This window comes from Bombina bombina, chromosome 3 (genome assembly GCF_027579735.1).
Source record: "Bombina bombina isolate aBomBom1 chromosome 3, aBomBom1.pri, whole genome shotgun sequence".
Lineage (NCBI taxonomy): Eukaryota > Metazoa > Chordata > Amphibia > Anura > Bombinatoridae > Bombina > Bombina bombina.
The window spans coordinates 632,073,633-632,090,277 of record NC_069501.1 but is presented as its reverse complement, the minus strand read 5'-3'; the positions used below and the strand labels follow the sequence as shown (position 1 = coordinate 632,090,277).

General features: G+C 38.5%; 1 protein-coding gene across 4 annotated transcripts in view; it reads right to left on the bottom strand.

The window, feature by feature from the left end:
* CLTC (clathrin heavy chain) overlaps window positions 1–16,645 on the bottom strand; it is a 317,188-nt gene that overhangs the window by 32,700 nt on the left and 267,843 nt on the right. For all 4 annotated transcript variants that reach the window (XM_053707324.1, XM_053707322.1, XM_053707325.1 and 1 more), the window contains exons 28-30: window positions 3,053–3,163; window positions 2,794–2,964; window positions 2,279–2,500 (exon numbers count right to left, since the gene is read on the bottom strand). In XM_053707324.1, the coding sequence (XP_053563299.1) occupies window positions 2,279–2,500; window positions 2,794–2,964; window positions 3,053–3,163 (504 nt within the window). The remainder of the gene's footprint in view (window positions 1–2,278; window positions 2,501–2,793; window positions 2,965–3,052; window positions 3,164–16,645) is intronic.

The following is a 16,645-nucleotide window of genomic DNA, read 5'->3' as shown; positions in this document are numbered from 1 at the left end:
ATACCAAATGACGCCTTCAGAAAGTCTTTTCTAAGTATCAGAGCTCCTCTCACATGCGACTGCATGCCATGCCTCTCAAAAACAAGTGCGCCACACCGGCGCGAAAATGAGACTCTGCTTATGCTTTGGGAAAGCCCCAGAGAAATAAGGTGTCTAATACAGTGCCTGCCGATATTATAATATCAATAAACCCAGATAAAATGATTCCTCAAAGCTAAATATGTTTTAAAACTGAATCGATTTAGCCCAGAAAAGTCTACAATCTTAATAAGCCCTTGTGAAGCCCTTATTTACCATCGTAATAAACATGGCTTACCGGATCCCATAGGGAAAAATGACAGCTTCCAGCATTACATCGTCTTGTTAGAATGTGTCATACCTCAAGCAGCAAGAGACTGCACACTGTTCCCCCAACTGAAGTTAATTGCTCTCAACAGTCCTGTGTGGAACAGCCATGGATTTTAGTTACGGTGCTAAAATCATTTTCCTCATACAAACAGAAATCTTCATCTCTTTTCTGTTTCTGAGTAAATAGTACATACCAGCACTATTTTAAAATAACAAACTCTTGATTGAATAATAAAAACTACAGTTAAACACTAAAAAACTCTAAGCCATCTCCGTGGAGATGTTGCCTGTACAACGGCAAAGAGAATGACTGGGGTAGGCGGAGCCTAGGAGGGATCATGTGACCAGCTTTGCTGGGCTCTTTGCCATTTCCTGTTGGGGAAGAGAATATCCCACAAGTAAGGATGACGCCGTGGACCGGACACACCTATGTTGGAGAAATATAATCTAGAGCCCCGGTCTGAATAGATTTTCACAATTGAAAACTTATTTAGTGAATTAGATCCGTGTTCTACACATGCCCTATTTAATTGGCTGACTACCCAGCTAAACTGTATGCCAGTATTAAGCTAAAATAAATTAATATTCTCTTAAATTTTTGCTGCACAAATTACTATGAAACCAATGTATGTTAAATTTTATAATTAAATTTGTGCTTTGGATAGCATAAGTAACATTTATAAGTAATAGAAAATGTTATAATATTGTAAATTATTAAACTGCCCCCAGCCAGCTACTTCATAGTGCCACAAGGCTGGCAACATGTTCTGTGGAGAACACTGTAGATTATAGGGATTGATCATTTTAAAAAGTGGCAAAAAAGAAGCAAACTAAACCAAGTTGAAAAATGGTACATAGTTATGCAAAATAAAAATAAAGGTAGTATCATTTGTTCTTAATTGTCCCAAAGTGTACTATATAACATAACAATCTCTACCTAAGTGTAATACAGCAATGGATGCTCATGTAATTATTTTCCAACAGAAAACTGTATACAAATGTTAAAATATATAACAATTATTATAAATAAAAATTCCTTAGTGCATATACATAAAATATGAACAAGTTGCATTCTAGACCATTTAGCGTATATGCTCAAGGTAGCATATTTCTTTTGCACTATATTCTCAAAAAACTGTAACACTAACATTTCACTTTGATTTAAAGTGAAAGTCAACCCTAGCGTTTGTGAAACGCTAGGATTGACCATTGAACCAAATTAAGAAGACTTTCATTCATGAAGTATAAAATACTTCATGCTGAAAGCTCCTTAATTTGTTTAAAGCGTTGCCACACTGAGCTGCTCAGGCAGCCCACAGCAGAACACTATTTTGCTAAGAGGTGACGTTTCCACCTCTTAGCAAATAGCGTGCAGGAAATCCGGTGCCACAGAGAGACCAGCCGCATTTCCAGTGAGGCTACTGGCTAAGAGGTGAAACGTCACCTGTCAAGCAAATCAGCGTTCTGCCATGGGCTGCCTTAGCAGCTCAGTGCAGAGAATGCTTCAAACAAATAAAGGAGCTTTTAGCATGAAGTATTTTATACTTCTTGAATTTAAGTCCAGTTTGTTTCAATGTTCAATCCTAGAGTTTCACAAACGCGAGGATTGACTTTCACTTTAAGGTTGACAAATCTAACTACTCCCCTATACTCCCCCTATACTGTACAAGGCTGGCAGACTTTTTTTCAGGGAATGAATCACACAGAACACAAAAGGATAAAGATGTTAAACCAGACTCCTAAATAAATTTAAAAAAAAAATCAAACAAAAACCCTTGAGGAAGAAGCTCCATTTTTTAATGTATTGAGTGCTAATTGAGACTAGTATGTAGGTGTATCTATGTCACTGGAATATTACTTGTGCCCATATACTTGTCTTAAGAGATTAATTCAAATGTACTAAAAAAAATAAAAATTTATAAATACATACCTTGGTTAAGTACTCCCTCGTGACCTGAATGAAGTATGGCATGGCAAATTCCATAATATTGTGCCTCCATGCTGTTTCCAAGACAACATCTGGCCTCAATAGGTCATAGCAGGTGAAGAGGCAAGCTGCAAAGCATTCTTTTTTTCCTTCCACCAAAAACCATTGTAGAAGTTCTTCTGCTAGCTCAGTATCTTTGGATTCAGAAGCGTACTGCATAGCATCCTGAAAAAGTAATACTGTGAAAATTAATATATGAATAAAAAAATGTATTTGAGTTTTAATGTAAACACCTATATAAATTCTACTCACAGGTAGTATGGAAACATATTTGGTGCCTGCTATTACTTGTAAAACAAAAGGGTTTATTTAGCTTTTTTCCATTATTTAGAGATTAAATGTATTAAGACAGATTTACATTAGTAGCCGTAAGAGCTTAAGTTTAAGAGAACTATTTAGAATTAACATTAAAACATTAATTTCCACTTATGCTACAAATATATGTGCAGAACATATACCTTGTATAGTCTGTCTTTCTTGCAAAGCTCCACACTCTGTTTCCAGCGATTATTGCCTTTGAAAAGATATGCTGCAATTCTTCGGAACTCAATCAGCTCATGCTTCTCCAAACGTTGAGCGAGGGAAATATTATCAAAGTTGTCATATGCATCTATTGATGTGCGGAGCGCCTAACAAAAGAAGGTTAATCATTGAAAAACACAGGAAACAGTTTTATTAATGCTAATTAAGCTCCAGTTTATTAAAAAACAATCCTACCTGATAGTCTTCTTCTGTAATGAAAAGGTTGTTCAGAGATTCATTCACAGATTTATTGTTGTGGTTCTGGACTGAACGCAAGTATGGTTTAACCAAAGGAAGTTGTTTCACCTTTAAGAAAACAAAATGCCCAAACAATACTTTTAAACTATGATAGATGTGGGTTGGACACAAATCTGATATTGTATGTGTATACAAATGCTCTGAAGAGCCTGAGAAAACAAAATTTATGCTTACCTGATAAATTTAGTATCCCAATTAGTGGGATATTCACTCCTGGCCAGCAGGAGGAGGCAAAGAGCACCCCAGCAAAGCTGTTGAGAAACTTCAGTAACCCATAATCCCCAGTCATTCAGCCGAAGGAAAATGGAAAAAGACGTTAAGGGTGAACAAGGTGCCTGAGGTTTACTCAAAAAAACTGCCGAATTATAATTAAAAAAAAAGTAGGGCGGGGTTGTGGACTCTTGTTCCAGGGCTGGCTGGATTTCCAAGTGGACCTTGATTGGTCTGGAAGAGGAGAGGAGGACTTCCGTCCCTTAAAGTTGTAAAAGGAGCGACAATTAGAAGTCTGTCGACCCCTAGGTTTATTGTTCTTGTCCTGAGGTAGGAAGGATCCCTTTTCATCCATAAACTCAGAAATGATTTCTGCCAGACTAGGAAACAGAGTTTATCTTTATAAGGTAAAGCCAAAAGCGTGCCAAGATTTTAACCAGAGAGCTCTGCTGGCTAGCACAGTGAAACTAGACATTTTAACTATTAGTCTAATCACCTGAACACTTCTTAAGAATAAAAGTGCAGACATATGTACACAATACTCATTACACCGTGTGTACACAATACTCATTACACCGTGTGTACACAATACTCATTACACCGTGTGTACACAATACTCATTACACCGTGTGTACACAATACTCATTACACCGTGTGTACACAATACTCATTACACCGTGTGTACACAATACTCATTACACCGTGTGTACGTAGTACTCATACTGCGAGTACATAATACTCATTACACTGAATGTACATAATCATTACACTGAGTACTAAAAATTCATTACACTGTGTACATAATACTCATTACACTGTGTGTACATAATGAGAACAAAACACTTAATACATTGTGTGTGCATGGTACTCATTACACGGTGAGTTCATAAAGAGAACATAACACTTAATTCACTGGGTACATAACTCATTAGACTAAGTTACAGTTGTGTTACATAAAAGAAAAAAATGTTGAGTCACAGCCACCTTTTAGATACCCTTTGCTAAAAAAAAGGGTGGTGACAAATATCGGCAGCCTACAGATCCCCCCTCACAATCTCTATGAAAGAGATCCCTTGATAATGGATGCTGAGCGCATCTCTCTAAACTATCATAATGGCTAAAATGTACCCGCCCACAATGGCGGAACAAAACTGTGCATCCACCAACAAAAAGGACCCTCAAAGCAAGTCCGACTTAGTACAGACCAGTATGCGAAAACAGCACAACTAGCGCCATTGCAAACTGCTAGGAGGAGGAAATAAAACGACAGGCTCCAAGACAAAATAAGCCCATGGCATTTAAACCAACAAAAAGGAAAGGCGCAGGAAAATACATCTAGGTATTAAGACTAACTGCGCCATAAACGGTCCGGTCCCTCAGCAGTTAGTATAAACGTGGTAAAGTAGTACAAATATCAATACATACTGGGCTCTATATAAAGCCATATTTGTAGCAAACAAACCATGCAGGGAAATAAAGTGAAGCTTTTAGAGCCAGTCACCACATACTATAAAACCTGGGTTGAATAGAAATACCAGGTCATGGAAGCGGCAAATCCCTGATTATATAACTGTCCAGCCGCAATGTATCTTAGAGATCAGTAAATCTCACACTGTGATAAAAAAAAATCTCTATTTTATTTCAAACACATAAAGTGTCAAAAATCTGTCCACAATAAGAATCCTTAACTAAGAAGGATTACTATGTCCCAGCAAAGATCCATATGAGGATTAACCTGTTAAATGCTGCTGTCCAATACCTAGAAGGCAAAGGCACTTTCCTTAGATTCAGCTGAATAACAGATGCTGCTCCTTAGGTGTGGCAGGTACTTCACTCCCTATCATGGACCTGTAGGAAAAGAAAGATCAGATTAACCAACTCTGGCTTTCTACAAAAAATGGTAGCAAAGTGTTAAAAGTGAAGCAAAGACAACCTCGCCGCCTTTTAACTGGTAAAAGCCACCACTACTCTTACTAAAGAGATTGACATGGACACAGCTAGACCTCAATCCTTGCTTGCAGGGAAAAGTACCCATAAAAGGATTAAATATCTTCAGACAGAGGCAAAGAGAATGACTGGGGATTATGGGAAGTTACACTTAACAGCTTTGCAGGGGTGCTCTTTGCCTCCTCCTGTTGGCCAGGAGTTGAATATCCCACTAGTAAATGGAATGACACCGTGGACTCTCCATGTCATAGGAAAGAAAGATGGATTAAACTGGTTATTGTGAAAGGCAATCACATAACTTCCTATTATATGTGCTTACAAGTTCATATAATTTATCCACACAAAAAGTACCACATTCAACTTATGCTACTTACATGCAAAAAAGTGTGGGACCCCTTCTAATATTTAATTATGACTACAGATAAATGGATTTTGTTTGGTTTCAGAAGTTAAAAGCTAAAGCTTTTGTTTTATGCATGCAAATTGCAAATGGGCAATTGGCTTCAGACTTCACTTCAAAAAATCTTAAACCCTTCCTGCTGGACTCACTAGCAAAATATTTCAATCATGAAGACCAAATTAAAAGTAAAGCAAGAACAGCATAACATGGAAGCTAATCCGTATTTAAAAAATATTGTTGTAAATTAGAAATTTATGAAGTAGGGCAGTGACGTGCTTTCTAGATTCTAAGGCCTAGATTTAGAGTTCGGCGGTAGCCGTCAAAACCAGCGTTAGAGGCTCCTAACGCTGGTTTTGGCCGCCCGCTGGTATTTGGAGTCAGTGATTAAAGGGTCTAACGCTCACTTTTCAGCCGCGACTTTTCCATACCGCAGATCCCCCTACGCCATTTGCGTAGCCTATCTTTTCAATGGGATCTTTCTAACGCTGGTATTTAGAGTCGTTTCTGAAGTGAGCGTTAGAGCTCTAACGACAAGATTCCAGCCGCCTGAAAATAGCAGGAGTTAAGAGCTTTCTGGGCTAACGCCGGTTTATAAAGCTCTTAACTACTGTACCCTAAAGTACACTAACACCCATAAACTACCTATGTACCCCTAAACCGAGGTCCCCCCACATCGCCGCCACTCGATTAAAATTTTTAACCCCTAATCTGCCGACCGCCACCTACGTTATACTTATGTACCCCTAATCTGCTGCCCCTAACACCGCCGACCCCTGTATTATATCTATTAACCCCTAACTTGCCCCCCACAACGTCGCCGCAAGCTACTTAAAATAATTAACCCCTAATCTTCCGACCGCAAATCGCCGCCACCTACGTTATCCCTATGTACCCCTAATCTGCTACCCCTAACACCGCCGACCCCTATGTTATATTTATTAACCCCTAATCTGCCCCCCTCAACGTCGCCGACACCTACCTACACTTATTAACCCCTAATCTGCCGAGCGGACCTGAGCGCTACTATAATAAAGTTATTAACCCCTAATCCGCCTCACTAACCCTATCATAAATAGTATTAACCCCTAATCTGCCCTCCCTAACATCGCCGACACCTACCTTCAATTATTAACCCCTAATCTGCCGACCGGAGCTCACCGCTATTCTAATAAATGTATTAACCCCTAAAGCTAAGTCTAACCCTAACACTAACACCCCCCTAAGTTAAATATAATTTTTATCTAACGAAATAAATTAACTCTTATTAAATAAATGATTCCTATTTAAAGCTAAATACTTACCTGTAAAATAAATCCTAATATAGCTACAATATAAATTATAATTATATTATAGCTATTTTAGGATTTATATTTATTTTACAGGCAACTTTGTAATTATTTTAACCAGGTACAATAGCTATTAAATAGTTAAGAACTATTTAATAGTTACCTAGTTAAAATAATAACAAATTTACCTGTAAAATAAATCCTAACCTAAGATATAATTAAACCTAACACTACCCTATCAATAAAATAATTAAATAAACTACCTACAATTACCTACAATTAACCTAACACTACACTATCAATAAATTAATTAAACACAATTGCTACAAATAAATACAATTAAATAAACTATCTAAAGTACAAAAAATAAAAAAGAACTAAGTTACAGAAAATAATAAAATATTTACAAACATAAGAAAAATATTACAACAATTTTAAACTAATTACACCTACTCTAAGCCCCCTAATAAAATAACAAAGCCCCCCAAAATAAAAAATTCCCTACCCTATTCTAAAATACAAATATTACAAGCTCTTTTACCTTACCAGCCCTGAACAGGGCCCTTTGCGGGGCATGCCCCAAGAATTTCAGCTCTTTTGCCTGTAAAAAAAAAACATACAATACCCCCCCCCAACATTACAACCCACCACCCACATACCCCTAATCTAACCCAAACCCCCCTTAAATAAACCTAACACTAATCCCCTGAAGATCTTCCTACCTTGTCTTCACCATACCAGGTTCACCGATCCGTCCTGGCTCCAAGATCTTCATCCAACCCAAGCGGGGGTTGGCGATCCATAATCCGGTGCTCCAAAGTCTTCCTCCTATCCGGCAAGAAGAGGACATCCGGACCGGCAAACATCTTCTCCAAGCGGCATCTTCTATCTTCTTCCATCCGATGACGACCGGCTCCATCTTGAAGACCTCCAGCGCGGATCCATCCTCTTCTTCCGACGACTAGACGACGAATGACGGTTCCTTTAAGGGACGTCATCCAAGATGGCGTCCCTCGAATTCCGATTGGCTGATAGGATTCTATCAGCCAATCGGAATTAAGGTAGGAATTTTCTGATTGGCTGATGGAATCAGCCAATCAGAATCAAGTTCAATCCGATTGGCTGATCCAATCAGCCAATCAGATTGAGCTCGCATTCTATTGGCTGATCGGAACAGCCAATAGAATGCGAGCTCAATCTGATTGGCTGATTGGATCAGCCAATCGGATTGAACTATATTCTGATTGGCTGATTCCATCAGCCAATCAGAAAATTCCTACCTTAATTCCGATTGGCTGATAGAATCCTATCAGCCAATCGGAATTCGAGGGACGCCATCTTGGATGACGTCCCTTAAAGGAACCGTCATTCGTCGTCTAGTCGTCGGAAGAAGAGGATGGATCCGCGCTGGAGGTCTTCAAGATGGAGCCGGTCGTCATCGGATGGAAGAAGATAGAAGATGCCGCTTGGAGAAGATGTTTGCCGGTCCGGATGTCCTCTTCTTGCCGGATAGGAGGAAGACTTTGGAGCACCGGATTATGGATCGCCAACCCCCGCTTGGGTTGGATGAAGATCTTGGAGCCAGGACGGATCGGTGAACCTGGTATGGTGAAGACAAGGTAGGAAGATCTTCAGGGGATTAGTGTTAGGTTTATTTAAGGGGGGTTTGGGTTAGATTAGGGGTATGTGGGTGGTGGGTTGTAATGTTGGGGGGGGGTATTGTATGTTTTTTTTTACAGGCAAAAGAGCTGAAATTCTTGGGGCATGCCGCGCAAAGGGCCCTGTTCAGGGCTGGTAAGGTAAAAGAGCTTGTAATATTTGTATTTTAGAATAGGGTAGGGAATTGTTTATTTTGGGGGGCTTTGTTATTTTATTAGGGGGCTTAGAGTAGGTGTAATTAGTTTAAAATTGTTGTAATATTTTTCTTATGTTTGTAAATATTTTATTATTTTCTGTAACTTAGTTCTTTTTTATTTTTTGTACTTTAGCTAGTTTATTTAATTGTATTTATTTGTAGCAATTGTGTTTAATTAATTTATTGATAGTGTAGTGTTAGGTTAATTGTAGGTAATTGTAGGTAGTTTATTTAATTATTTTATTGATAGGGTAGTGTTAGGTTTAATTATATCTTAGGTTAGGATTTATTTTACAGGTAAATTTGTTATTATTTTAACTAGGTAACTATTAAATAGTTCTTAACTATTTAATAGCTATTGTACCTGGTTAAAATAAATACAAAGTTGCCTGTAAAATAAATATTAATCCTAAAATAGCTATAATATAATTATAATTTATATTGTAGCTATATTAGGATTTATTTTACAGGTAAGTATTTAGCTTTAAATAGGAATCATTTATTTAATAAGAGTTAATTTATTTCGTTAGATAAAAATTATATTTAACTTAGGGGGGTGTTAGTGTTAGGGTTAGACTTAGCTTTAGGGGTTAATACATTTATTAGAATAGCGGTGAGCTCCGGTCGGCAGATTAGGGGTTAATAATTGAAGGTAGGTGTCGGCGATGTTAGGGAGGGCAGATTAGGGGTTAATACTATTTATGATAGGGTTAGTGAGGCGGATTAGGGGTTAATAACTTTATTATAGTAGCGCTCAGGTCCGCTCGGCAGATTAGGGGTTAATAAGTGTAGGCAGGTGTCGGCGACGTTGTGGGGGGCAGATTAGGGGTTAATAAATATAACATAGGGGTCGGCGATGTTAGGGCAGCAGATTAGGGGTACATAAGGATAACGTAGGTGGCGGCGGTTTACGGAGCGCCAGATTAGGGGTTAAAAGTGTAATGCAGGGGTCAGCGATAGCGGGGGCGGCAGATTAGGGGTTAATAAGTGTAAGGTTAGGGGTGTTTAGACTCGGGGTACATGTTAGAGTGTTAGGTGCAGACGTAGGAAGTGTTTCCCCATAGGAAACAATGGGGCTGCGTTAGGAGCTGAACGCTGCTTTTTTGCAGGTGTTAGGTTTTTTTTCAGCTCAAACAGTCCCATTGTTTCCTATGGGGGAATCGTGCACGAGCACGTTTTTGATGCCGGCCGCGTCCGTAAGCAACTCTGGTATCGAGAGTTGCATTTGCGGTAAAAATGCCCTACGCTCCTTTTTTGGAGCCTAACGCAGCATTTGTTTGAACTCTCGATACCAGAGTTAAATTTATGGTGCGGCCAGAAAAAAACCCGCGGAGCGTTAACAGCCCTTTTACCGCCGAACTCCAAATCTAGGCCCTAGTTTGGTGACAACATAAGCTTTTGAGGATCACCTGAACTTCCCTGGCACTTTAGAACTATATACACACAATATAAATATATATATATATATATATATACATATATACATATATATACATATATATATATACATATACATATATATATACATATACATATACATATATATATACATATATATATACATATACATATACATATACATATATATATATATATATATATATATATATATATATATATATATATATATATATATATATATATATATATTATACATATACACATATATACATACATAAATATATACAGGTGGCCCTCTGTTTTAAACAGTTCAATTTGCACCGTTTCAGAACAACAACCTTTTTTTCCAGTCATGTGACTGCTATTGAAAAGCATTGAGAAGCAGTGCATTGATTAAAAACATAATTTATGTAAGAACTTACCTGATAAATTCATTTCTTTCATATTAGCAAGAGTCCATGAGCTAGTGACGTATGGGATATACATTCCTACCAGGAGGGGCAAAGTTTCCCAAACCTCAAAATGCCTATAAATACACCCCTCACCACACCCACAATTCAGTTTAACGAATAGCCAAGAAGTGGGGTGATAAGAAAAAAGTGCGAAAGCATATAAAATAAGGAATTGGAATAATTGTGCTTTATACAAAAAAATCATAACCACCACAAAAAAGGGCGGGCCTCATGGACTCTTGCTAATATGAAAGAAATGAATTTATCAGGTAAGTTCTTACATAAATTATGTTTTCTTTCATGTAATTAGCAAGAGTCCATGAGCTAGTGACGTATGGGATAATGATTACCCAAGATGTGGATCTTTCCACGCAAGAGTCACTAGAGAGGGAGGGATAAAATAAAGACAGCCAATTCCTGCTGAAAATAATCCACACCCAAAATAAAGTTTAATGAAAAACATAAGCAGAAGATTCAAACTGACACCGCTGCCTGAAGTACTTTTCTACCAAAAACTGCTTCAGAAGAATACATCAAAATGGTAGAATTTAGTAAAAGTATGCAAAGAGGACCAAGTTGCTGCTTTGCAAATCTGATCAATCGAAGCTTCATTCCTAAACGCCCAGGAAGTAGAAACTGACCTAGTAGAATGAGCTGTAATCCTTTGAGGCGGAGTTTTACCCGACTCGACATAGGCAAGATGAATTAAAGATTTCAACCAAGATGCCAAAGAAATGGCAGAAGCTTTCTGGCCTTTTCTAGAACCGGAAAAGATAACAAATAGACTAGAAGTCTTTCGGAAAGACTTAGTAGCTTCAACATAATATTTCAAAGCTCTAACAACATCCAAAGAATGCAACGATTTCTCCTTAGAATTCTTAGGATAAGGACATAATGAAGGAACCACAATTTCTCTACTAATGTTGTTGGAATTCACAACTTTAGGTAAAAATTCAAAAGAAGTTCGCAACACTGCCTTATCCTGATGAAAAATCAGAAAAGGAGACTCACAAGAAAGAGCAGATAATTCAGAGACTCTTCTGGCAGAAGAGATTGCCAAAAGGAACAAAACTTTCCAAGAAAGTAATTTAATGTCCAATGAATGCATAGGTTCAAACGGAGGAGCTTGAAGAGCCCCCAGAACCAAATTCAAACTCCAAGGAGGAGAAATTTACTTAATGACAGGTTTTATACGAACCAAAGCTTGTACAAAACAATGAATATCAGGAAGATTAGCAATCTTTCTGTGAAAAAGAACAGAAAGAGCAGAGATTTGTCCTTTCAAAGAACTTGCGGATAAACCTTTATCTAAACCATCCTGAAGAAACTGTAAAATTCTCGGAATTCTAAAAGAATGCCAAGAAAAATGATGAGAAAGACACCAAGAAATATAAGTCTTCCAGACTCTATAATATATCTCTCTGGATACATATTTAGAAGCCTGTAACATAGTATTAATCACAGAGTCAGAGAAACCTCTTTGACCAAGAATCAAGCGTTCAATCTCCATACCTTTAAATTTAAGGATTTGAGATCCTGATGGAAAAAAGGACCTTGCGACAGAAGGTCTGGTCGTAGCGGAAGAGTCCACGGATGGCAAGAGGCCATCCGGACAAGATCCGCATACCAAAACCTGTGAGGCCATGCCGGAGCTACCAGCAGAACAAACGAGCATTCCTTCAGAATCTTGGAGATTACTCCCTGAAGAACTAGAGGCGGAAAGATATAGGCAGGATGATACTTCCAAGGAAGTGATAATGCATCCACTGCTTCCGCCTGAGGATCCCGGGATCTGGACAGATACCTGGGAAGCTTCTTGTTTAGATGAGACGCCATCAGATCTATTTCTGGAAGCTCCCACATTTGAACAATCTGAAGAAATACCTCTGGGTGAAGAGACCATTCGCCCGGATGCAACGTTTGGCGACTGAGATAATCCGCTTCCCAATTGTCTATACCTGGGATATGAACCGCAGAGATTAGACAGGAGCTGGATTCCGCCCAAACCAAAATTCGAGATACTTCTTTCATAGCCAGAGGACTGTGAGTCCCTCCTTGATGATTGATGTATGCCACAGTTGTGACATTGTCTGTCTGAAAACAAATGAACGATTCTCTCTTCAGAAGAGGCCAAGACTGAAGAGCTCTGAAAATTGCACGGAGTTCCAAAATATTGATCGGTAATCTCACCTCCTGAGATTCCCAAACTCCTTGTGCCGTCAGAGATCCCCACACAGCTCCCCAACCTGTGAGACTTGCATCTGTTGAAATTACAGTCCAGGTCGGAAGCACAAAAGAAGCCCCCTGAATTAAACGATGGTGATCTGTCCACCACGTTAGAGAGTGTCGTACAATCGGTTTTAAAGAAATTGAGATATCTTTGTGTAATCCTTGCACCATTGATTCAGCATACAGAGCTGAAGAGGTCCCATGTGAAAACGAGCAAAGGGGATCGCGTCCGATGCAGCAGTCATAAGACCTAGAATTTCCATGCATAAGGCTACCGAAGGGAATGATTGTGACTGAAGGTTTCGACAAGCTGAAATCAATTTTAGACGTCTCTTGTCTGTTAAAGACAGAGTCATGGACACTGAATCTATCTGGAAACCCAGAAAGGTTACCCTTGTCTGAGGAATCAATGAACTTTTTGGTGAATTGATCCTCCAACCATGATCTTGAAGAAACAACACAAGTCGATTCGTATGAGATTCTGCTAATGTAAAGACTGAGCAAGTACCAAGATATCGTCCAAATAAGGAAATACCACAATACCCTGTTCTCTGATTACAGACAGAAGGGCACCGAGAACCTTTGTAAAAATTCTTGGAGCTGTAGCTAGGCCAAACGGCAGAGCCACAAACTGGTAATGCTTGTCCAGAAAAGAGAATCTCAGGAACTGATAATGATCTGGATGAATCGGAATATGCAGATATGCATCCTGTAAATCTATTGTGGACATATAATGCCCTTGCTGAACAAAAGGCAAGATAGTCCTTACAGTTACCATTTTGAACGTTGGTATCCTTACATAACTATTCAATATTTTTAGATCCAGAACTGGTATGAAGGAATTCTCCTTCTTTGGTACAATGAAGAGATTTGAATAAAACCCCATCCCCTGTTCCAGAACTGGAACTGGCATAATTACTCCAGCCAACTCTAGATCTGAAACACAATTCAGAAATGCTTGAGCTTTCACTGGATTTACTGGGACACGGGAAAGAAAAAATCTCTTTGCAGGAGGTCTCATCTTGAAACCAATTCTGTACCCTTCTGAAACAATGTTCTGAATCCAAAGATTGTGAACAGAATTGATCCAAAACGTAACCTGCCCCCTACCAGCTGAGCTGGAATGAGGGCCGCACCTTCATGTGGACTTAGAAGCTGGCTTTGCCTTTCTAGAAGGCTTGGATTTATTCCAGACTGGAGATGGTTTCCAAACTGAAACTGCTCCTGAGGATGAAGGATCAGGCTTTTGTTCTTTGTTGAAACGAAAGGAACGAAAACGATTATTAGCCCTGTTTTTACCCTTAGATTTTCTATCCTGTGGTAAAAAAGTTCCTTTCCCACCAGTAACAGTTGAGATAATAGAATCCAACTGAGAACCAAATAATTTGTTACCCTGGAAAGAAATGGAAAGTAGAGTTGATTTAGAAGCCATATCAGCATTACAAGTTTTAAGCCATAAAGCTCTTCTAGCTAAAATAGCTAGAGACATAAACCTGACATCAACTCTGATAATATAAAAAATGGCATCACAGATAAAATTATTAGCATGTTGAAGAAGAATAATAATATTATGAGAATCATGATCTGTTACTTGATGCGCTAAAGTTTCCAACCAAAAAGTTGAAGCTGCAGCAACATCAGCCAATGATATAGCAGGTCTAAGAAGATTACCTGAACACAGATAAGCTTTTCTTAGAAAGGATTCAATTTTCCTATCTAAAGGATCCTTAAACGAAGTACCATCTGACGTAGGAATAGTAGTACGTTTAGCAAGGGTAGAAATAGCCCCATCAACTCTAGGGATTTTGTCCCAAAATTCTAATCTGTCAGACGGCACAGGATATAATTGCTTAAAACGTTTAGAAGGAGTAAATGAATTACCCAATTTATCCCATTCTCTGGAAATTACTTCAGAAATAGCATTAGGAACAGGAAAAACTTCTGGAATAACCACAGGAGATTTAAAGACCTTATCTAAACGTTTAGAATTAGTATCAAGAGGACCAGAATCCTCGATTTCTAAAGCAATTATACTTCTTTAAGTAAAGAACAAATAAATTCCATTTTAAATAAATATGAAGATTTATCAGCATCAATCTCTGAGACAGAATCCTCTGAACCAGAAGAGTCATCAGAATCAGAATGATGATGTTCATTTAAAAATTCATCTGTAGAAAGAGAAGTTTTAAAAGATTTTTTTATGTTTACTAGAAGGAGAAATAACAGACATAGCCTTCTTGATGGATTCAGAAACAAAATCTCTTATGTTATCAGGAACATTCTGCACCTTAGATGTTGAAGGAACTGCAACAGGCAATGGTACATTACTAAAGGAAATATTATCTGCATTAACAAGTTTGTCATGACAATTAATACAAACAGCCGGAGGAATAGCTACCAAAAGTTTACAGCAGATACACTTAGCTTTGGTAGTTCCAGCACTAGACAGCGATTTTCCTGAAGTATCTTCTGACTCAGATGCAACGTGAGACATCTTGCAATATGTAAGAGAAAAAACAACATATAAAGCAAAATTGATCAAATTCCTTAAATGACAGTTTCAGGAATGGGAAAAAATGCCAATAAACAAGCTTCTAGCAACCAGAAGCAAAGAAAAAATGAGACTGAAATAATGTGGAGACAAAAGCGACGCCCATATTTTTTAGCGCCAAATAAGACGCCCACATTATTTGGCGCCTAAATGCTTTTTGGCGCCAAAAATGACGCCACATCCGGAACGCCGACATTTTTGGCGCAAAAGGACGTAAAAAATGACGCAACTTCCGGCGACACGTATGACGCTGGAAACAGAAAAGATTTTTTGCGCCAAAAAAGGCCGCGCCAAGAATGACGCAATAAAATGAAGCATTTTCAGCCCCCGCGAGCCTAACAGCCCACAGGGAAAAAAAGAGTCAAATTTTTTAAGGTAAGAAAAAATGATTGATTCAAATGCATTATCCCAAATATGAAACTGACTGTCTGAAAATAAGGAATGTTGAACATCCTGAGTCAAGGCAAATAAATGTTTGAATACATATATTTAGAACTTTATACAAAGTGCCCAACCATAGCTTAGAGTGTCACAGAAAATAAGATTTACTTACCCCAGGACACTCATCTACATGTTTGTAGAAAGCCAAACCAGTACTGAAACGAAAATCAGCAGAGGTAATGGTATATAAATAAGAGTATATCGTCGATCTGAAAAGGGAGGTAAGAGATTAATCTCTACGACCGATAACAGAGAACCTATGAAATAGACCCCGTAGAAGGAGATCACTGCATTCAAAATAGGCAATACTCTCCTCACATCCCTCTGACATTCACTGCACGCTGAGAGGAAAACCGGGCTCCAACTTGCTGCGGAGCGCATATCAACGTAGAATCTAGCACAAACTTACTTCACCACCTCCATAGGAGGCAAAGTTTGTAAAAACTGAATTGTGGGTGTGGTGAGGGGTGTATTTATAGGCATTTTGAGGTTTGGGAAACTTTGCCCCTCCTGGTAGGAATGTATATCCCATACGTCACTAGCTCATGGACTCTTGCTAATTACATGAAAGAAATAGCCAGTAGGTGGAGCTGTCCGCTTGTGTTGCAGCAAAGATATGTAAGCCAAGCAAGCTGAAATTAATCCGTTTAACCAGACCTGAGCTATCGAGCAGCTTGCAAAGGAACAAGATCTTCCTGTCTATAAATCAGTCCAGATTCGAATGCATAGAAAGAACCATTTGAAGAAAATGCAAGTAA